This window comes from Phodopus roborovskii, unplaced genomic scaffold, assembly GCF_943737965.1.
Source record: "Phodopus roborovskii unplaced genomic scaffold, PHOROB, whole genome shotgun sequence".
Lineage (NCBI taxonomy): Eukaryota > Metazoa > Chordata > Mammalia > Rodentia > Cricetidae > Phodopus > Phodopus roborovskii.
The window spans coordinates 3,676,646-3,699,605 of NW_026126645.1; the positions used below are offsets into that span (position 1 = coordinate 3,676,646).

General features: G+C 54.5%; 2 protein-coding genes across 4 annotated transcripts in view; one reads left to right on the plus strand and one right to left on the minus strand.

Moving 5' to 3' along the window:
• Rap1gap (RAP1 GTPase activating protein) overlaps positions 1–4,531 on the plus strand; it is a 61,676-nt gene extending 57,145 nt beyond the window's left edge. The window contains 7 exon segments of the mRNA XM_051173765.1: positions 505–618; positions 1,799–1,922; positions 2,569–2,671; positions 2,971–3,074; positions 3,600–3,684; positions 3,687–3,756; positions 3,758–4,531. Of these exon segments, the coding sequence (XP_051029722.1) occupies positions 505–618; positions 1,799–1,922; positions 2,569–2,671; positions 2,971–3,074; positions 3,600–3,684; positions 3,687–3,756; positions 3,758–3,920 (763 nt within the window). The 3' untranslated portion in view covers positions 3,921–4,531.
• An 11,209-nt stretch (positions 4,532–15,740) lies between these two features.
• Alpl (alkaline phosphatase, biomineralization associated) overlaps positions 15,741–22,960 on the minus strand; it is a 54,117-nt gene continuing 46,897 nt past the window's right edge. For all 3 annotated transcript variants that reach the window (XM_051173499.1, XM_051173500.1, XM_051173501.1), the window contains 5 exons: positions 21,261–21,330; positions 20,427–20,561; positions 17,692–17,883; positions 17,233–17,352; positions 15,741–16,648 (listed from right to left, as the gene is read on the minus strand). In XM_051173499.1, coding sequence (XP_051029456.1) covers positions 16,383–16,648; positions 17,233–17,352; positions 17,692–17,883; positions 20,427–20,561; positions 21,261–21,330 — 783 coding nt within the window. In that variant the 3' untranslated portion in view covers positions 15,741–16,382. The remainder of the gene's footprint in view (positions 16,649–17,232; positions 17,353–17,691; positions 17,884–20,426; positions 20,562–21,260; positions 21,331–22,960) is intronic.

Genomic DNA, 22,960 nt, shown 5'->3' on the forward strand with positions numbered 1-22,960 from the left:
TGTCTGATACTCAGTAGTTCCACGGGTTCCCTGGGGCCAGCTCCTTTCAGATCAAGAAACAGTTTGCCCATTTCATACAGCCAGCAAGGGCTGGGCAGTGAGAGGGGCTGGCAGCATCTGTGAACACCTGTGGGTAAGGCTGAGCCCAGAAAGTAGACAAGAGATCCTCATCCTGTTTCAGCTGGGCATCCTTGGGCATGCCACTGTGCTTCTCTGAGACTCATGGCCACGAGAAGTGTGAGATAGGAAAACAGCCAGCAGCCTGGGTTGTCGTGCAGGTCCCTTGTCACAAACACAGTGCAGCAGCCAGTAGAGTCTCATGCCATCTGAACTCAAGCCCTGGTGTACCCAAGTCCTAGCTGGGCATTCTTTAGGAGACCATCACAAGCAGAGGAAGGGCCAACTAGCCGAAAAGCCCATCCCATGCCCATGACCACTCCACTGCCTGGGTCATTCTATCCCATTGCCAGGCTCGGTGCTAAGTCCCCCCTGTGTGCCCTGCAGGGAGAGCCCTCCAGCTGGCCAGAAGACCCCAGACAGCGGGCACGTCTCACAGGAGCCCAAGTCAGAGAACTCTTCCACCCAGAGCTCCCCAGAGATGCCCACGACCAAGAACAGGTAGGGCTTCGGGTACACTGGGCTTGGGGGGGGGAGCCTCTCATTCTTTGTTTTCTGATGTCCCATTGAGTGCCTTGTGCATGCTGTGCCCCTCTGTACTCGGGAACATAGCTGCAAACTGTGTGCACATGGGGCCACAGAGTGGCTAGCCTGGATGATACACCGAACAAACCACATCCACACAGACAGCAGATGAAGATAACGGGCGCAAGGAGGAATGAGGTCTCCTTAGCGGGGCTTTAGACAGAGAGCTGAGAGAGGAACCCACCCTGATGGACCTGGTAGGAGGGTTCTGGGGGAAGAGCTAGCAAGTGCAAAGGCCCCAAGGCATGCCTCATGGCTGGAAAGAAAGGCCACAGGCAGTTGGAGCAAACTGGGGGACTGGGCCCTTGGGTGGTGATGGGAACAAGGTCAGAGGGTGGGAGGAGGACCTGCTCATAGCTTTGGAGGCTCCGTAGGGGCTTTGAGTTTTATCTTAAGTGGGATAAAAGCCTATGAAGAGAACAGTATTTTTAACCATGCGGTTAGGAGAGGCTGGCAAATGAGTGGGGCCAGAGGCAGGGGGGCCTGAGGAGGCTGCCACTCTGTTGGACTGGTCCCTGTTGGGGTGAGGGTAGGGATCAAGAGGACTCACCATGAGCCGGAGAGTCAGACTGCTGAACAGAGACAGAAAAGTGTGACAGGGACAAAATTGGGTTGTGGCATTTTTGGACTAGGCAAGACTTTGGGCAGGAGATCCAAAGGTCCTGAGTGTGAGGGTTCTGAGTCCCTGTTCTTCCTGGAGCTGAGTGACCTGAGGCTGAGTGCACCCTCCTTGTGCCTCCATGTCTGTGAGATGGGTCCCCTAATAACAGACCATCTCAGGGACCAATGAATGGGACTAATGGGACTAAGCCATTAAGGGCCACAGTTATTGAGTACCAAGCCAAAGCGATCAGACCTTCCCAGGGGCAGTGAGAAGGCATTAAGCATGGAGGGACCACGCAGTAGGTCCAGGTCCACGCAGTATGGCTTCACTGGGAGTCCCTGGAGCCTGAGTGGCCAGAAGAGCTATAATGTATAATGATAGCCATGGGGTGCTTGGCTGGCTCCTGGCTGAGTTTCCTTGGGGGACAGCATGGGACAAGGGAATGGGGTGCAGCGCCTGTGGTGGCTGCTGGCTGATGGCACTGTATGGCAGAGTGGAGACGGCGGCCCAGAGAGCGGAGGCACTGCAAGGCTTCTCCAGGTCCTCATCCAGTGCTAGCAGCTTCGCCAGCGTGGTGGAGGAGACGGAAGGTGTAGACGGGGATGACACAGGCCTGGTGAGATGCCCGAGGGGTTAGGGCCCCGCAGGGGTGGGGTAGGGGTCTCTTAGCACTCTGGAGGTGCTTTGGGTAGAGGAGAAAGCCTGGCTGTGACTGAGGTGTTGGGGGTGTTGTCCCAACTCGTAGGAGATGCAGACAAGTCTTAGCCTTCCATGGCTCCCAGTGCTGTCCACAGAGACCCCTGAGGACCCGGGTGCTCCTTATGCCCTTGTCGCATCTCTTACTTCTTCAGGCGCTCTGAGCTCCTTTGCAGTCCCGAACTGTCATGGGCTGACTCCACCCTCGGACCTTTCACCCACCATTGTTAATCTTCCTACGCTCTCCTTCCCCCTTGGCCAGGCCAACTCACACACTCCCTGTGGCCTCCCCTTCAGTACCTTGGCCATTCTTCATCAAACATACTTCCACTGGGTACCCGCTACTGGCCTGGCCCTGCCCGCTGGTCTCCCAGAGTAGAGTTACAGGGTTCTTCACAGCCTATTGGCCTCTGACATCAAGCTCCCTGGGGTCACGGATTGGGTCTGTTCTGTCCCCAAGACCTGGACCGGGAGAACATACATACGCAGATGTGTGTTGAGTGAACAAGGGATGGGGGTGGGTGGGTGAGGGCTGTGGGCGGGGCTGACCTCCCCCCCCTTCCCAGGAGAGCGTGTCGTCCTCAGGAACTCCCCATAAGCGGGACTCCTTCCTCTACAGCACATGGCTGGACGACAGTGTGAGCACCACGAGCGGGGGCAGCTCCCCAGGTACCAGGGTAGCCATGCTGGGTGGGAGAGGGCGGGGCACAGGGGCGGGACCAGTCCTATACTCCATAGCATGGGGATGTGATGTGATAGCCTCTTATGGGGGCAATGGTCCAGGGCAGGTGGCCTGGTTTCACAGGATAATAAAGGGTAGCCGGGAGGTGAGTTAAGAGTGAGGATCCCCGAAAGGGGGGGACTTGGCAGGGTTGGGGAACCCCAGTACCAACCACCCATCCATGCCTGCATCTCCTTGGTACCTCCTCTTGGCCAGTGAGGTGGCTCCCTCCTGCCCCCTTTCCCAGGCCTCACGCGGTCACCCCACCCAGACGCCGGCAAGTTGGGGGACCCTGCGTGTCCCGAGATCAAGATCCAACTGGAAACATCTGAGCAGCACACAACCCAGATGGTATGAGGGACCCCTCCTGGGAGAGGATAGAGCTGGTGGAGGACAGGGACCCAGGGATCAGGGGGACCCCGACAGTTGGGATGCCCCTTTAGGCCAGGAGGACTTGGGCTCACCTGATGACTTCTGGTTCCCTGTGTCTCCTGCCCCCACCTCTGGCTGTATCTGTCCCCACAGGGCTGCTAGCTGCCACTTCATCAGAAGGCCGGACTGAGCAGGTCAGCCAGTACTTACCTGATTCTGTGGGGTAGAGGAGGGGAGTCTCAGGTCCTGGTGGCTGGGAACCTGGTCTGGTCTTAGTGCCTCTTGGCCTCAGTTTCCCCATATGTGCATTGGGGCTCATAGTGTTGCCTCACTTCTGCCTATGAGTTGTTGGGGAGCTTGATGGAGCCCAGAGCAACTGGGCGGTCATGGCAGTCATGGAACATGGGAGAGGCTGGGGATGCCCGTGGGGTGGAAGAGCTCATGCCTGGCCCTCCCAGACTGTCGTTCTCGTCTTCTGAGTTTCTTATCTCCCTTTCCCCGCAGAAGAGGCCTCAGAAGCACAAGGAGAAGATGCTGCACCACATCAAGGCAGCTGGCCCTCTGCCCCACAGCCACCCCAGCCCCTGGTACCCCTGCCTCCAACCCCCCTGGCCCACCCATCTGGGCTGTCTCCGCAGGGCGGAGCCATCCAGAGCTGGGAGTGGATGCTGCTGGCATCTCCCCCCACCCCAGGCTGGGGCTCTGGGTGTGGGCAGGGACTGTGACCCTGCATTGCCCCCACCTGGACCTCTGTTCCCCTCTGGAGTCATGGGGAGCAGGATGGGAGTAGAAGGGACTCTACTGTGTGCACACACTCCACTGTAGAAGCAGAAGGTAGAAGGTACGCAGAGTGAACCCCGAGCAGGGAGTCCCACGGGGCTTCTGCTGTGGGACCTTGGGTAAGGTACTCTCCTTCCCGGGGCATCTCTGCTGCAAGTGGACAAGATTATTTCAGAGGTCACTGAAAACTGATTCCATGCACCTGCCCCAGAAGGGGGCCATTGTCCTCCTGGGGACCTCCTATCACACTGTTTCCCGAGGCCCCAGGTGGGCTAAGGGCTGGTGTACCTATCACCCTATCTGAGCCCCGGCTTTACCACACCCTTCCTCCTCACGATGGCCGTGAATCCCCTGTTGGGGAGAGGGTCCTCCCTGGCTCCTCTTCCAGCACCCAGCTTAACCCTACCACCCCACGCTCCTGGGCGTTCTGGGCTGAGGGGTCTCAGCTGGTCCGGAGTCCAGGCCATCCCCTGCCCACAGCTGCTGTGGAGGGGGCTGCCAGGGTTAGCTGCTGTGAGCCATTGTGTGTATCTGTTCACTCTTAGGAGCCATGCCCAAGTCGAGACTTCCAGCCCCAACACCCACTTTGGAAGCCCTGTGGCTACATGTATGTCAGTAAGGGTTGTACAAAATAAATTCTATTTATCACTATTGTACTGAGAGTTGAGCCTGGCTTTGTGCAAACCCTGGCTAGACACACTCCAGGTAATGCCCAGAGGGCCTGAGGTGGAGGGGATGAGCCTGGCCCCTCCAGTGCTGCCGAGTCTGGGGTACCTCCAAAGCCAGGGGGCCACAGGGTCTGTGAACACCAGCAGAGGCCCCCTTTGCATGACCCCACTCTTCCCCCCACCTTGTGCCCTTCCCCATAGAGGAAAAGTGTGGCTCTGGAGTCAGCCCTGGCACCATCTCTCCTTAGCTTGGTGGTGAGGAAGTCAGTCTCTGCTTACAGCAGCAGGGCAAGCCTGTGACCTCCTCAAGAGATAGCTGTGGGCATCCAGTGAGCTGGTGTACATAGACATATAGTGGCCAGCCCACAGTAGGTGCTCAACTAACGATTATCTCCTTTCCTAGCTCATGTCCCACAGACCCCAAACGTTTCCCTTGTGTGGCCACCAGGGGGCACCAAAGGATCACCAGCAGGGACAGAGAAGAGGTCAAAGTCCCTGCCTAGGGCACTCGCAAGGGCTAAACGGGGTGAGCAGAAGGGTAGAGGAGGAAGAGGTCTCAGGGAGAGAGACCTGCATGTGTCAAAGGGAGTGGAGAGCACCTCATATTGGGGGTGGTCCAAAGTCAGGACCGTTCTAGAGGGGACGAGGAAATAGGCTAGGGTGAGGCCAGAGACTACATGGTCTTGAATGCCAAGCCCAGGATAGCAACGGAGAGACACTTAGAGCTGTGGTTGCTGCTGATGGAGTCTGAATGGGCCTGGATGGCTGGAGGTGTCATGGAGGATGGATTTCTTCATGGGTGGGACATTGGATTTGAGCATGCTACCTAATTGAGCTCAGAGGAAGTAGCCACACTTAGCTTCTCTAGAAGCTTGGTACTCTTACCTCATTCCCACCTTCCTAGGAAGATGCTAGGGACACTGCAAAGCTCTCTGATATGTACCATGCCTGCCTCCCCCCTTCCCCCAGTTTTCGAGACAGGGTTTCTCTATGTAGCTTTGGAGGCTGTCCTGGAACTCACTCTGTAAACCAGGCTGGCCTTGAACTCACAGAGAGCCTCCTGCCTCTGCTTTATCACCAACCCCCAGTTTACCGTGCCTTTTTTGATAGGGCCCTGCCTTTTTTTTGACAGGGCCCGTCTATAACCCTCAGCTGCCTCAGGCCACCGAGGGACCATGACTCATACCCAAACTCCAGCCTTGATCAGCAGGGTTTGGCTCCAAGCTGCCCTGGCTTGGCAGTTCCCCCTCCTAGGTCATCTCCCACCAGCTCAGCTCTACAGTGCATTCTGCTCCAGCCTAAAGCCTATAGCCATAGATAGCATCCAGCTTCCTGGGCTCGAGCTCTGAGTTCACTCTGGTGATCTTGGCTCTCTAGCCCTCCAATCCCTCTTCTGTGGTCCCTAGTATGAGGCTCAGTGAATGAGGCCTCACCATGATGGTCTTGGTGCAGCTGGAGCCCTAGGGCTCAGACAGTAATGTATGGGGGTTAGGGACAGGAGTAGAGTTGGTGGAGCCTTTGAACAAAGGTAACTGTGGACATCCTTATTTGCTAAGCCTTCCCAGGGTGCAGTCTACCTCTGTCATAGGACATTGTCCCAAGGACTGGTTCCAAACAGAAGTGTAGTAGGGAGCCTTTGGGATACTTTTCCATGCTCAGCACCACAGGCTTTTGGCCTGAGCCTCTCTACATGGGGCTTCGCTCAATTGTGTACCCATTCCTCCAATCTACCCCAGAGCTGAGCTGGAACAGCAGGGCCCTGGAACAAAAACAGGTGAATAGCCAGGAAAGCAAGCCCTGACCAGCCTCTCCCACCTGCCTGCCTGTTTGTACCAGCCTTGCTATAAGAAGGCTCCAGGCCACAGCCAGTGGCCCAAGCCATTTCTCTCAAGCTCCAAGGTGGGGCTGAGGGAGGCTGAGGATGCATCTGGCCTCTGGGATCAAAGTGGACACTGCTGTTTCTCTTGTCCCCATGCCAGTTCTGTGCCTGCCCTGGATTCTGAGGTAGGGAGGGCAAGCCAGGACACCAAGCCGAGGCTGGAATTAGGGCTAGGGCGGGGGGCACCAGCTCCGGGAAGCAACAGGCTGTGTTAGAAATAACCCTGGTGCTGGAAACAGAAGCACTTTCCCAGGAGATAGTGGGGGCACCTCAAACCCCTGGCATCCCCAGCTCCCTGTGGGCAAGATTCTCCGAGTGTCACTTTGACACAGGACAAACCTATGATCGCGAACACTGTCATACTTCTAAGGAGCCATGTATGAAGCCTGGCACAGAATCATGCCCAAAATGAGGTTCCTCCCATACCCCCCCCCCCCGACAGCAAAGGTGCCCTGGACATCTATGGCCAGCTCCAATGTTGTCAACGAAATGACTGCAGGCCCAGGCTAGTTCAGTACCAGGGGACCAGGACCTGGATGTTCCCTGCTTCTCAGGCTGCAGGGGGTGCTCAGCCAGGGACCCTGTAATATAGAGATCTGCCCTCCCTCCCTTCTTCCCTTCCTAAGCCTGCCCTATTGAGGGGACAGCCCAGGATGGGGCCTCTTGAAATAACCAGATATGGTTAGCAAGGCTAATTTTAAAAGCCACTCTGGCTGCCCCATGGGCTCTTCTGGGAAGCTGTGAATGTTCCTATGTGTGCCCTTGGGAGGGGCTCCTACTGAACCCCACGTGGCTTCCTAAGGCTCATGAGCCCAGGCCTGATGCTGGGTTTCGGAAGCCCAGGCTTCCCTCCGCTACCATGCAAGCCCTCCCCCACTGCAGCTCAGCACCTTTAGCTTTTCTGTCTTGGTCCCTGGACTGTCCCCACCCCTGTCTTCTGCTTCTAGTTCTCATGCATGCACCTCCTCCATCACTGTGTCCCCCCTGTCCCCGACCCTCTAGTCTGTTCTCTGCAGCTAGGACTCCATCCCTCTCCAGGCCCATCCCCCCAGGAGACTGGATGCAGCATACCAAACAGCCCATAGCGTGCTCTGTGCAGGCTGGTGGAGGTGGGTGTCCACCTAGAATCGAGGGCAGGAGTCCTAGGGCTGACAAGAAATAGGTCCGGCATGCAGGGGCCAAGTCCAGGCACGACCTGGACCATCTGGCCAGGCCAGGTGCCAGTTGGGGGAATGAGCTTCAGGGCAAGGGTTGGCAGGCAGCAAACAGAAACATGAGGTACCCAGTTAAATTTGAATGTCAGGTAAACACAGACTCATTTTTAGCTTAAGTATACCTCATACAATATTTGGGACATACTTATAGCAAAAAAAAAAAAAAAAGATTCCTGTTTACTTGACATTCACAGTGAACTAGGTGCCCTATGTTTTATCTGGCAGTCTTGTCCTGGTGGCCTTAGGAGTGAGGGGAGGCCTCTCAGGGACAGGGACAGCCAGTTCTACAGACTGGTTTGAGGGTAGAGGCATGGTTCCTGCCCAGAGGGGAGAGGGACTCCATTTTCAAATGGGAAGACCTGCGGGACATGGTGAGGGGCACATGCTATCCAAGCACAGTCACCTGGTAGCAGAAGAGGGTCATATGTCCTCTGCTGAGCTCCAGGAGCAGGTACACAGTGGGGCCTCTGTAAGTGCATAATACTCACAGCCCATCCCATAGGGTGTGGGGAACGTGGCCAGAAGAGGGCTCTAGCACCCTGCTCCTAAGTTCCTGGGAGCCAATGCCTGGTGCACGGGCTCCAGCCACAGGCAGCTGCAGCATGGAAAGAGAACAGTGATGAGGGTTTCTCTTCCCCTAACCCACTCTGTCCCATGCCAGTATTGGAGCTCAGCTCTGGTCAATGGTGCAGGAGAGGGGCCTGAGTCAGAGAACTCTGCCTTCTAAAGTGGAGGGCCAGATAGACCAGAGATACTGTTCTATGCTCTCTAGGGGGCATCTGAGCCTTGGGATTCATAAGACCCAGCCAGAGCCAAGGATATCCTTGGGATGAGGTTTCAACCATGACCCATAGACTGTTCATCTCAGGGATCTCCCTGGAGGGGGAAACTGGGGAAAGGTCTGTGTCCCTCTTATCTCTCTCAAGGTAGAGCCCCTTAAATAGCTTGTCCATCTATCTATCCATTCACCCATCTATTCATCTGTAAGCTCATCAACCCACCCATCTATCCATCAATTATCCATTCCTTTACCCACATATCTCCCCACATATCCACCCACCCACCCATCTACCTACCTATCCACACACACCTTATGTCCATGCCTCCATCCATGTATCCACCCACCCACCTACACATCCATCCATCCATCTATCCACCCTGTTTACCCATCTATACACCTATATATCTGCAACACAGCCCTCTACCCCTACCCACTATTCATTCACGTAAACATCCATCCACCCACTAATCTACATCTCTCCATTTTAACCATTTATCTAGCCACCCACCTGTCTACCCACCCACCCACCCATCCATTCACCTACCTGCCTATCCAATTATTCATCTACCCATCCACCCACCCACCTACCTACTCATCCACACATTCACCCATCCATTTACTCATCTGCCCATACATCCATCCCTCTACCCAGTCATCCACCCACACACCCATCTCCTGCTTATCAGCCCACCTTTTCAACAGCTCGTCCGTCCACCCCATCCATCCCTTCCAGCACACTTCCACCCTTGCTTGCTTCCCATTCACTCAGACGACACATTCCCTGAGCCCCCTGCCCAGGCCACCTGATGAGGGGGTCTCAGAGCAATTTGTCCAACTCTACGAGGGACATCTATGCCTTGCCATGCCTCATTTTGCTGCTGGCCTGACTGTGGACAAGTCACTGGAGGCACAGAACCTCAGTGTTCCCTTCCTTGGAATGGGGCCCACATTAGCTGCTCTCTCCCAGTGTCTGTGAGGATGGTGAGGCACACAGGTGTCCGATGGGCATCCGGTGGGCATTCCAGAAGGGAACTACTACCACTGCTCGTTTTGATACTCAGGTCTAGGTCCCTGGGAGGTGGATATGGGGAAGCCAGCTGGTTTTATGGCCATCACTGACCCTGAGATGCCTCCTTCCTTGGGGGCTGCCATTGCCCCTTCCCATCATCCAAATGCTGCAGTAAATCCTTCAGAGAAAGCAGGAGTTGGAGGGAGCATAGGGTACCACCCTCTTCCTCTGCAGGGGGACCTGGAGCCTGGCTCCTCCTATACCAAAGGCCTCTGTTTCCCCAGAGTGTAGGGAGGGGGCTGGGCTGGACACCCCTGTGGCCTGGCCAGGACCTCTGTGTCATCCTGTTAGTAACACTTTAGCTCTGAGCCTATAATCACATCTGTCCGGGGTAAAGCCAGCCCAGCATTTCTTTAAATTGGGCTCTAATTGCGGCTTCTAGTGGAGTCAGATGAGACCCATCCCCCAGCTGAGGTGAATCAGTGAGGTTGTCCTGGCCTGCCCCCCCCACGGCTCAGACCCCCCTGCCACAGTGGGGCTGTAGATGATGTCCCTTGGTTGGGCATTTTCTGTCCGGGGGGCGGGGGGTCTATGTTAGCTATCCATTACTCTGTGGACACAGGGCTACAGGAACACTTTTGGGTGTGTATAGATAGAAAACGAGGGTCCAAAGAGGCAACGCCACTTTCCCAAGACCCATTAGCTTGGATGTGGCTGAGTCTGGACTTGAAACCAGCTTTATCTGATTCCAAAGCTTTGTTCTTGGCTTGAGGTTTCGAAGTGCTCTACCCTGGCCTCCATCAAAGGCTCCTCCCTGAGGGTCTCCCAGGGCATCCCAGGTTTCCTGCATTCCCATCACACCCTTCTTCACTCACAGTTGTCTTAGCCATCCGCCCCTTCCCCCTGGTCACAAAGACCCATCTGCCCTCGTCTTACTATGCAGCCCTCCTGCACACGCCCTACTCCCTACTCGGGTTCAGGGCTGTGTTCACCATTCTGTTCCTCACCCCATCCCCCTCAGACATGGGAGCCAGGCCTGGAGAGTGGGGTGTGGCTACGAGCCAGAAGCAGCTCCCTCTTTGGTGGGCAGGAGAGGAGCCTGTGGTTCCATGTTTGTTCTGGAGACCCAGCCGCTTCCCTGAGGAGACAGCCAGTGGTTCCCAGGCCACAGCCCCTCAGGCGGAGCCAGACCACGGCTGGCCAGGCCCTGACGGGCTCCGCCAGGGCCTGGCGCTGGGTGGTCTGGGCAGCAGCCAGGGAGGCCTCAGTCCTGGCCTCAGGGAAGGAGCCATTACCAGAGCCAAGCTGAAGGGGACCTGGAGGGGTCCTGAGGTCTGGCGGGGGGTGGACATGGGGCAGTGGTGGACATCAGGCAAGTGGTGCTTGGGGACACGCAGGAAAGAGTTCGGGGCCTAAGTCCAGGAAGACACCAGGAACGTCACAGTTGGATGGTTTCCACTCAGCTCCTGAGTTGGCCCAGGCAGAAGCCCACCATAGAAATGATGGTTTCTATGACTCCAACCTGACTCCAGCCTTCCTCCTCAGGACCTGGGCTTTTCTGTCCATGTCACAGGCAGGGGACAGCTCAGAAAAGCCTCCTCCATGGGCAGTGGTCCAGGCTGCAGGGATCCATCTGAGTTCATCTCAGGGGCTTTTCCTTGCCCTACTCGAGTCTAGTAACAAGTGCACCCCATTCTTTAGGTGGATGACCCTGCAGATGAAGGAACATTCTGGCCATCAGCTCTCTGTAACCTTGGGTAAATCACTTCTACTATGTGCCCAGAACTCTGCTCAGCACCGTGATCCTGTCTGTGGGCACCTGGGGCTCTCCCTGTGCTCCAGACTCCCCCAGGCTCACTCCAGTGTGTGCTTCCATCTAACTGTGATCCAAATCCAACTCTACTTATCCCCCAAATCTGGTCCTCCACAAATGGCACCTTCATCCAACCAGGCCTGAGCCAAGAACTTAGAAGGGGATCCCCTGGTTCTGCCGTCTCCTTCTCTTTCTACATGGCATCTGCCAGACAGCCCTGCTGGCTTCATCTCCCCAACACGTCTGTGATCCAGCCACCACTCTCTACCACTCCAAGCCACCACCACCTTCAACCCTGAGGACACAAGGGCCCACAGGCCACATAGCAGCCTCCACTGCTATCGAGGCTCGTTTGATAGCAGCTAAGGCTACTTTTACAAAGCGAAGGCGCAGATCACAGCCCTCCACTCTTTGGGCCCTGTGGTGACTCCCCCTTCTGCTACCAGAACACACAGGCTGATGTACAACCACAGCCTAGGGCCTGCCCTCACCCTCTACCCCCACTGCCCTCCCTCCCTCTGGCTCCAGTATGTCATCCTCTCTTTATCCTCAGACACATCAGTTTCTTGTCTGGTTTTGCCCCTGCTTCCAGTGACCTGCCCTTCAACTTTCTGCAGGGCTCACTTTCCCACTCAGGTCTTCCCTGACTACCAGTTACAGGGCAGCACTCAGAATTTGTTTCTTATCTGTAAAGTGGTACCTGCCCTGGAGTTCCACCTGCCTTATGATCTGGACCCCTTGGTGGAAGAGACACATCTCCTGAAAGCCTTTGGAACTCCAGACACGCACTGTGACACACACACACCTGTATTCATGGTTACACACATTCTTCATGCACACATGCAATCATAATAAATCAGACAAACAAGTTTTAAGCCTGTGTTCTGAGCTGCCATGCCGGCTCTAACCCTCACTAATGCCAAGCTTTCATGGAGCTTATCACCTTTCTAGCAGATCCTTTTGATTTATCTGTAAAATGGAGTAATAACCCTGTCCCTCCAAGCGTGGCTGGTAAAAAAAACAAATGAGTCGAGGGGCACTTAGGGACAGTGCCTGAGACCCAAGGGACATCATGGAAACTGCTGACTGGGGTCAGGACTGCTTGTGAGAACATTTGTGCACCTACTGTGTGGAGCCTACTGTGTGAAGACCTGTTGTCTGTGTTCCTACAGGCAGGATGGAGGTGAGGTGGTTCAGTCACTAGCCCTAGACTGTTCTGTCTTTCTCTGCTGTCAGCTTTCATACCTACCCCACCTGAGGGTTTCCGGGTCGACCCTGAGGACCCTTGCAAGGGCCTGGTGCCATGATGGAGGGAGAGGAATCTGTGTAGGGACTGGGAGCCTGAATCCCCTAAGTGCTTAATCATTGCCTGGCTATATCCCCAGAGCATCCCAGTGGGAGGTCTTTAGTTCAGCCCAGGGGGTAATTACAAACTCCACTGTCTGGGTCTCTCCCTCAATTCTCCCCAAGGAACCCACAGTCCAGTGGCTTATGGGGCTGGAGCACTTGTCCTTGGATAGATTAACACCTTAGAAATACAGGAGGGGGGGGTAGAACCTTCCATCTACCAGCGATGGGGCCTGGAGCAGGCTGTCATGCCCTTTGAACCTCAGCTTTCCCATCCCACTAGATAGGATGAGAGTGGGTCAGGTGTGCAAAGTGTGTCTTTCCTTTAGGCGGCAACTCACACCCATGTCTGGGGCACTAAGTATGGTGTGTGGTACATAGTAGGTGTCTTGCTGCCTCCAGCTCTCGATCTCAGGGCATTTGGAGTGCTGACACCACTTAGATGCAGACCTTAAACTCCTCCTCAATAACCAGGAGCCAGATTGCTGAGGGCTGTGTCTGGGCCTTTTCCCACTTTCTCCCCACAGCTGGAGACTTCCATGCCTGGTCTGGTGTAGCAGCCTTAGTGTGGCTGCCCAGCCTCCAGCACCATAGAAATTTCCTCAAAACTGGCTGCTGAGAGGCTATTTCAGCAATGGTGCTCATTATCCAGGTCCAGGACCTCCTGTGACTCCCCAAGGTCTTCATCAGCAACCTGCAGGCTTCTCAGAATGGAACCTGAAGCCCCACAGCCCAGCTGTCCCAGCTTGTTCTCTTCTGTGACTCTAGTTCTGTGTTGGTAAAGGGCAGCTGCCCAGCCAAAACTACATTTCCCAGCGTCCTTTGCACTTAAGTGGCCATATGACCAGTTCCTACCAATGAACATGGAGTGGAAGCTACGAATGCTCTGGATGCAAAGCAGGGGTGCTGGCTCTGTTATTGAGGTACTGGTCAGATAGAACAGACACCCAGCAAGTAGAGGTAGTGGCCGCTGGTAGGAGCCTGAGTCTATGCTTCCTAGCCGGGGTACCCAACTGTCAACATGGAAATAGACTCACACTGTGTTATGAAGAGGACCTGCCTGCCCATCTTTGTCCTTCTTGTCTGAGAAACCTGAAGACAAGGGGACTCATGAGCCACTGGAGGCCAATTGTGATGGCTGTGGCTGCTGGGGACAGAGCCAGGCCTACTGCCTAGACCCCTGGCTCAGATTAGGATGCATAACCCACATGACCAGCAGCCTGGGTGACAGTGGTCCTATGATGTGTGTGAGCCAGGACCCTAGACCTCTGGGGTGTGAGCACCTGCACAACTTTGACAGCATCCCACATGTTCCCAGCAGGGACTTTGGTGACCACAGCATGCTAGGCAGAGGTGTCAGGAGGCTGCAAGACCTTGCCCCAGTGCACAGTCCTGTGGTTCTGATTTAGTCATGCTTTCCCCCTTTAGCACATCCCAAGACTCAGTAGAAGTGTCTGTGCCCTCTGGGATCCTGACTCCTATACCTGGTCTATCAGGGGTTTCAGACCTTCAAGAAGCAAGAAGCATTGCTTCTTCAATGTGACCTTTCTCTGGTCCAGCCGTTAGCCAGTGAGGGAGGGGAGCTAAAGAATAAACATCCCATCTCCTCCACACCCTGGGTGTGACTCTGAAGTGTACCGCTTACACCCTGCTGCCAAGGCACACAGCCCCTTGTTCTCTCTCTGTTTCTGCTTCTTCATTTAATAACTCATGCCCAATTCAGCCTGAGACACAAAGCCGTGGTTCACATGTCCCGTCTCCAGTTCCTGTGGTGATCATGTTCTTAGCTGTTAACACTGATGGACTGCAGGCAGTCCCGGGGAATGTTTAAAAATGGACTGCTTCCATTATAAAGAACTGTTTAAATGATCGTCCGAAGACTGAACAAAGACCGCGAAATGATCATGCTAACAACACCTCAGTTGACCGTGATACACCCACCGTTCAAGATGAGGCAGGGATCTCTGTCCTGGAGAGACTGCATACAATTTAATATTTCACCTAGGCATCAGCCTGGGTGTGCTTTCCTTTTTGCTTTGACTGTTAGGGAGCTTGGAACCAAATTTGTTCAGTGTCCTTTCAGACCTGAAGGATGTCCACTCCAGATATTCCATCTTGGTTCCTGTCTAACTGGTGTGGATTGTGAGTCATTGGCATTGGCTGGGACTGGGTGGGCAGGAATTTGGAAATGTATTATAAACAAATAAAAGATGTCATTAAATGAAGGAACGCTGGCATCGAGCAAATCTGGATTTGAATCCCTGTCTACAACGTGGGGGACCTTGACAATCATGTGGCCTCGTCACTGTGGGTGTCCTCATTCATAAACGCGGGTGATGGGAACAGTTTCCTAAAGTGGAAGCTGAATGAATATACAGAAAGCATCAGGCTGGAGTTATTGTCTATAGGCAGAGGCCAGTGTTCATTCTTCTGAGCAAATCAACTTGAGGCAAGAGGAACAAACTTGGGGGACTCTGTGTACCCCAATGTCTTGAGCATTCCTATGAGAAATGGGCATGGGAAGATCAGTTGCTAGGGCACCAGCTCTGCATGGGAAGGTACATGTCCACCCCATTCACCCATGAGCGTGTGTCATAGCACATGTATGGGAGGCGAGAGGGCAACTGTGGGAGCCAGCTCTCTCCTTCTTTTTACCTTCCATGTGTTCTGGGGATCAAACTCGAGTTGTTAGGCTTGTGCAGCAAGTGGCTTAACAGGCTAAGCCTTCTCACCGGCCACTGCCATGCAATTATTGAGCCTTTTCTATAGTTCCTGGCACGCGCTCAGGATTTGCTGAAGGCAATGAGCTACATTGCACCAGGCTATGCAGTGTATTTTGTGGGTGTCATGAGATGAAGGTGCTCCAGGTCATTGAAGCCATCCCTGCTATGGGTGTACAGACAAAGGACTCTTTTTTTTCAGCTCTCACAGTGACCCACAAGTGTCTCCCATTGCCACTGGCGCATTGGGACACAAAGCCATAGATCCACACCGTCAGTCGGTGGCTGGTGAAGACCCCTTGGCTGACAGGAACCTTGATATCCCTGCTCTGCATGTCCTCCCCCTGGACCCCAAGTCCAGCTCTTTCCTGAGCAATGAACCTATTTTGGTCTCTTTCCCACTGACCACAAAGACTCAGCTCTAGCCTCAGAAATATTTGGGACATTTTTATTTAAATGTCTTGTGTTCCCTTTTAACCAACACCAAAAAGAGAAATTAAATTTTTTTTTCTTTTTTTGCTGTTCTAAACAGGAGAACCACTTCAGTGAAGAGCTGGCGTGTGTCTCTGGAGCTGGGTGGGGAGTGTGCGTCCTGTCCGGCGGCCACCCTGGGGAGACAGCCAACCCCCGAGGTGGCTTCCGGGGAGTCTCATCCTGTGCAGACCTGGTCTCCCCTCTAGGGAGGGCTGGGCTTGGGGACTGGCCATGACTATGGGGCCCAGTGTTCCAGAGGGAAGGGATGAGGGGAGGGAAGGTCAGATCTGGAATGTTCCATGGAGGTTGCAGATTCTGGAGAATATATTTGGTAGAAAAATAAGGTGCTTTGGGAATTTGTGCAGTCTGTGTCCTGCCTGCTCAAGAAAGACCTGCCCTGCTGGCCAAAGGGTAATGAGTAGAGAGTAAAGGCAGAGCCTGGAATCTTCCAGCCCATGGAGGATTCCAGACAGAAGACGGGCAGCAAACTTGTGTTCCTGCTGGAGGCTGCCTGGCCCTCTCCCTTGGGTGTGGACTGCCAGGTGGTGGGCCACATAGAGGATAGCTGGGCATCCATTGTGAGCTGTGTGGCACCTGGGCCCTCAGAACACAGTGCTTAGGGGGAGCAGCGCCAGGAGGAGAAGCAGGGGCCCTAGGGCAGGGCTGCTCGTGGAGCTGGCTGAGGCACAGTGGTCCAGGTTGGCCCCAATGCAGGAGGCATACGCCATCACGTGGGGGATGTAGTTCTGCTCGTGGACGCCGTGAAGCAGGTGTGCCATGGGGCCCTTGGCAAAGACTGCCACATCTTCCCCACCATGGGTCTCGTGGCGCAGGGGGACAGCAGATTGAGCCTGGTAGTTGTTGTGAGCTGTAGGCCAGAAACATCTTTTGAGAGCCTGCCTGGGCCTCGATGCTGTGAGAGAAACACCCCCTTTTCCTTCACCCCCAGACTGGCTTGAAGGCCCTTTTCACAGAAGAGGAAGCCAGGGCTCAGCACCGAGGTGGTGGTGACCTGGATGGGGTGAGTGGGCGGTCAGGACTGGAGAGCGGGAGCATGGTGGTGGCGGCAGCAAGGGGAGGTGGGTGCAGGAGGTTATTTCACCAGAGGCAATAAGGTTCGAACCCAAGCCTGCCTGACCCAGAAGACCACACTCTCAGGTCCCTACAGAGTATCCACCCAGTATAACACATGTGGTACCCGCACGGGCCAGGCACCAAGCTAGGCTTACTAGACTCATTTCACCTCCCAGGGTAAATTCCCCAGAAGGCAGAAGCCTTTCGTGGGAGAAATTAAAGCTGAGGAAGGTGAAATCATGTGTCCAAGTTGCTAAAGTACAGGAGAGAACCCAAACTGAGGCTGTGACTCAAATCTGGTCTTCTCCTGGACCACATCAGCCCTCACTGGACGGACGCCCTTCCTCTCCCAGCCCTGGCCAGCCTTTGTGCTCTCACCATAATCCACCATGGAGACGTTCTCTCGCTCACCATCCACCACCTTGTAGCCGGGCCCGTTGCCATACAGGATGGCTGTGAAGGGCTTCTTGTCTGTGTCACTCACCATGGGAGCCAGACCTGCGCAGGAAAAAGGTCCCAAGGTCACCAGGGAGAACTGGAAGTCTGGTCAGCAGCCTCCTAACCAAGCTCCCCAGGGTCTGTGGCTTGGTATTCCTTGTGACCCTTCAGGAGCTCAGACTACCTCCATGAAGCCACTTTCCTAAAGGCCAGTGCCTTTCCTCCCTCCAATTATCTCTCCTCTCCCCATGCACCTACCCTTTCTCTGTGCTGCCACAGTCTACTCATCTACCCATCACCCAGTTGTTCAGCTCTCCTGTATCCTCTCATCCATCCCCAGTTTGCATGGGATCCTGGCTGCCTTGTTGGCTTTCCCACCCCAGGGAATGGCCCACTCACCGAAGATAGAGTTGCCACGGGGGGTGTATCCACCAAAAGTGAACACATGGGAATGATCTGCAGTAACCACGGTCAAGGTGTCTCTCTGGGAAGTCATGGCACCCGCCCTTCCGATGGCCTGGTCCATCTCCACCGCCTCATGCAACGCCTGCTTGGCCTTGCCTTCATGATGTCCATGGTCAATCCTGCCTCCTAGGGACATCAAGACAAAGGCCTCCCATGAGGTGACAGGGGAGGGAGCCAGGCCTCCACAGGCCCCAGGGCACTGTCATCAGATTAACATCTCCTTGATAGGAAATGACAATGACCTTCATCAGGGACTCCCTGTGCCAGGTCCACCTCGGGCATCTTGCACCGTCAAGTGGCTTTCAGAGGGCAGGCAAGGAGAATGGGGCGTGCAGGTCACTGAGTGAGGAGAGAACTGCAGGGCCAAAGCTTGGTTCCTTCCTTCATTCCTCTGCTCCCCGCTCAGTTGTTGAAGGGGAGCCAAAGGCTTCAGGGAAGCAGGAGGAAGGGAAGGGATGGGGAGTATGCCTAAGCCCCCTACTGCATGCTAGGCCTGGCAAAGAGGCATCTCATTTGATTTAACAGCAACCCTGAGCAGGGATGGTGACTCAACCCTGTGTATAGATAGAGCAACTGAGGAAGCGTGGCGGGGGTGGCAGCCCCACAGGGTACTAGATACGAGCTCGGTCTGACTCATTCCAAAGCCCATAGTTTCGTTTCCTCCATAAGCATGTCCCTATAAGCAGAAAGCATGGGAACTTCTGGATCTTCATGGTGGCACAAGCCCCCAAGTGCCTGGGCAGGGTCATGAAAGCCTTCCAGAAAGGCCAATGGAAGGTTGAATCCCATAATGCTAGCCCCTTGGAACACACACACACACACACACACACACACACACACACACACACACAGAGGCAGGTCTTAGCAATGGCTTTTATCTGCCTGAAGGATGCCACCTAGTGGTCACTCTGAGTTCTGAGGGTCCCGAGCTGGGACTCCAGGAGGAGCTCCCTCCCCACTAACTTCACCCTCACTGCTGGCCTAGCTGGTTGGCAGGGCAGGCAGGCTGGCCTTCCCTTTGTTGTGGTTCTGGGAGCAGCTGGCCTGGCCTTGCTCACAAAGAGGCCCACTCCCGGGGGATCCGTGTTCACCACCACTAGTTCTTGGCGCTTCCTCAGATCAGAGGCCTGCTTAAGGCCAGACCGCTGCACTGGTAGGAACCCCAAGCTTGGCAAGAAAGGAGCCTAGCTGGGCTGGTGGCCACTGGCCTCTGGAAGGTGGAGGGGCCTGAGTGGGTATGTGTACATTGGGGACCTTGTGTCTGCATGGGATGGGTACATGTGTATCTTAGCAGGGCCATGCACAGCTGTTGAAATTCTGGAAGATTCTGGAAACTTTGTTACTTCCAGTTGTTGCTTTGGCTACTATGTAATTACAATGATAGCAATGGAAACACTGAGGCCTAACTGTCTTTGTCTACTTCTCCAGGGCTTATGTACTTGTTAGTTATGGGTGTGTGTGTGTGTGTGTGTGTGTGTGTGTGTGTGTGGAGATTGGAGATTGATGCTACGTGTCTTTTCACAATCACTTCCTCCTCTATTTCTTTATTTTTAAATTATTTTATTTATTTATTTATTTTTGAGACAGGGTTTCACTGTGCATCCCTGGTTGGAACTCGCTATATAGACCAGGCTGGCCTTGAATTCAGGGATTCACTTGCCTCTGACTTCTAAGTCCTGGGATTAAAGGTGTGTGCCACCACACCCAGCTTTTATTTTTAAATTTAATCATACACACATATACACAGATTCAGACACAGACAGACAGACACACACACACACACACACACACACACACACACACACACAGAGTTTGTGCATATGTGTGCAGTGTCCATGGAGACCAGAAGGCAGGCCCTCAAGAACTGGCATTACAGCCAGTTAGCAGTGAACTGCTGGATGTGGGTGGTGGGAACCAAACTTGCTGGGAGAGTAGCAAACACTCTGAGCTGCTGAACCAACTCTCCTGCCTCAAGATTTATTTTTATTCTTATTTCTCTCTCCCTCTCTGCCTTTCTCACCCCCTACCTCTCTCTCTCTCTCTCTTTCTCTCTCTCTCTCTCAGGAACCCACCCATCTCCTCGCCTTCAGTGCCACATTTCCAGGCTCTCAGCACCATGCTTTACTTTTCCACATAGTCTGGGATCTGAACTCAGGTCCTCATGCTTGCGTGGCAGGCACGTCACTGACTATCTGTCCCAACACTTACTCTTTGCTTTTACACTTCTGCACACAGTGGAACTGAGTCACCGCTCTAGGATAGGTGACAAATTTTGGCCTCATTTTACAAACATGCTTAGAGAAGGTCGGCTGTGGTAGCATGAAGACAAGAACCCAAGCGCCATCTCTCTGTCCTCTGACAGCCACAGAGCAGGAGGAACTGTTTGTGCATAGGTGACACTTAGAGGCTGGATGACTCTCCATAGCCAGGTCTTATAGAAACTCTGACAGCTCAAAGGGAGATGACTGCTTCCTCTGCCAGGGAGCCCCCTCAGATCGGGCCGATGGACAGGCAGCTTCCCCATAGCTCTAAACTCCCAGCCTTCACTGGGAGCTTCCACCACACCCCCTCCTAAGAAGTTCTCTCTTGACCCCCCAAACTGGCAGTTCTTTGAAAGCTGAGACATCCCATGTCATGTTTCTGGAAGCTTCGTCTCCATCAGGCCCTACCTTCCACCAGCAGGAAGAAGCCTTTGGGATTCTTTGTCAGGATCCGGAGGGCCACCTCCACCATCTCCGAGAGTGAAGGGTCAGTCAGGTTGTTTCTATTCAATTCGTACTGCATGTCCCCGGGTTCAAAGAGACCTGTGGACATAGGCAAGAATTCGGGTGTCAAGAGTCCTGAGCTTGCAGGGAGCCAAGGGATTTGGGGTGTCACAGAGGATACAAAATGATACAAAATCCCTATGCTCAACTTGGGGCAAGTGTAGGAGGGAGGGGTCTTATCTGGGAGGCTCTGTAGATCCAGAATTGGGAGTTTTCATTGTTCTCACAGCCCACCTCACCAGGGGAACAGGGTCTACAGCTCACCTCACCAGGGGCAGGGCCACAGGGTTTACAACCCACCTCACCAGGGGTAATAGGGGTGATCAATTGTCTACCTCAAAGGGGAGGAGAGAGGCTCTGAGGGGCCCAACAATTTGCTGTTTTCAGCAGGTGAAAGGGCAGATCTATAACTCAAACCCAAGAGGACACAGCACCACGTTTCTGAGGCAGTGGACTCTGGACAGCCTCTGGAGTGCCCCCTCCCCTTGCTGGTCCCCCCTCTGTAGGGAACAGGGGTCACCCTGAGGACTGACAGAGGCTACCTGGCTGGTTCTGCCCGGGCATGTACCCTTCCCTCTCTGATCTTGGGTTTTTATCCTAGCTGGGGCTCATCTCCTTGAACAGCTTAACTCCACAAACAAAAACCTCCTTCCTTCCCTCTACATCTTGGAAGAGCCCTACAACGGAGGGGCTGCCTCTTACAGCCCCAGACATGGGCTCCCCGCCTTCTCTGCTTACCTAAGAGGTAGTCCACCTTGGAGGGGTCAAGGGCCAGTAGCTCAGTGCGGTTCCAGACATAGTGGGAGTGCTGGGGGAGAAGGGAGGGCTGTGTCAGCGAAGGCCGGGAAGTCAGGGGACAGCCCCAGGTGGCCTCAGAGGTTCAACACCCTGCCCTGAGCACCTACCATCTCTGTACTCAAGAAATGAGATATATAAGGATTATCATGTACAACCCAGATAGAAGAGGATCCTGGGGGCTGGATCAAGGAGGGCTTCCTGGTGGAGGCGGCACTTTTTGGGGGATCCTGAAGGCAAAGTAGGAACTGATCCACCTGGAATCAGGGAACTACTTTTCCCATGAGGAAAGATGAAATGTGTGGGTCACAGAGACCTTGAATGGCTCCAGAAGGGGATGAGTGGTATTTGGGGGTCCCTGTAGAGCCAGCTGGCACTGAAGTCCACTGGCTGCACCTTGGAATCCATCCCTGTCCCAGAGCATGGGATCACAGGGTGAAACAGACTGCCTGGATTATCTAGGGCCTACGTGTGTGGTCCCAGCACTGTGAGGAATTTGTTGTGTCTTCAAGAGAGCCCCCTTGCCTTCTCTGGGCAGTGGCTTTGTTTAGTTTTTTCAATACTCTAGGTTGTTCCCTGGGAGCAGGGGAAGGGACCCAAGAGTCAGGTTCAGATCTCCAGTGCCCTGTTGTATCAGGCAACCTTCACAGCAGTCTCTCAAGACTGTCACCATTTTTCAGATGAGACAAAGAAGCACCCATACATCAGGGTTATTGGAAACCACTTCCAGGCCCTTCTATTGATGCCCAGAATCTGGGACCCCACAGGGACCCTTATTGTACAGGGCTTACAGCCATAGTAAGGGCCCCATCCATATGCCAGGTATCTATACAGAGTCCTGGGACAAGAAGGATGGCTCGCTGGCCCCGATCATAGAAACTGAGGCAAGGAGATGGGTGTTTCTTTGGTTTGTCCGTCCAAGCCAGCCTACTTTCCCCAAAGCAGGGGAAAGAGAACATAGCGGCTCACTCCCACGCATGGGGGCTGTCCCCAGCCCTGCCCCAACCATTCTCTTAGCTCAACTTCATCCCACCAAGCCTCCCCAGGGACTGCCCTGGAACCCTGAGAAACCCAACCCTAGAGTGACATCAAAGCGGCTGCCAGCCTGCTCCCCACTGTCTTCAGACCTGACCACAGTCATTTCCAGACCCAGCTGCCCGGCTGGCCCACAGCTGCAGATTTAAAGAGCCAGAGGCCTCTCGGAGGAACCAGGGCCTGACCTGACCTTGCTCCAGCCTCCCTCCCAGCCCACCCATGCCCTGGCCCAAGGGATGTACTCTGAGGGCTTTACACCTCCTTCTTCGGCCAGCAACTTCTACTCAGCGTGTTCTCCTGTCATCTGACTCCCCTGCCCTCTCACTTGCTCAGGGCTCCTGTGGTAACCCTCTGTGTGCCTGCAGATCCCAACTTCCTGCCATCCAGGCACACGCCACTCCCTGTGTTTTTGTGCTTCTATAGGTGTCCAACCTGCCTCCAGGTGACTCCCTGACCCGGTCACCATCCCCCTTGGTGCCCTCCCTGCAGGGAGCATGGGTGTCGGTCACAGGAGCAAACAGGACCCTTACAGGAAAAGGACATTTGAGACACAGATGGGGGTCCCGAGGCCCAAGGTTCCACAGCTGACCCCACCCACGGCCATCAGC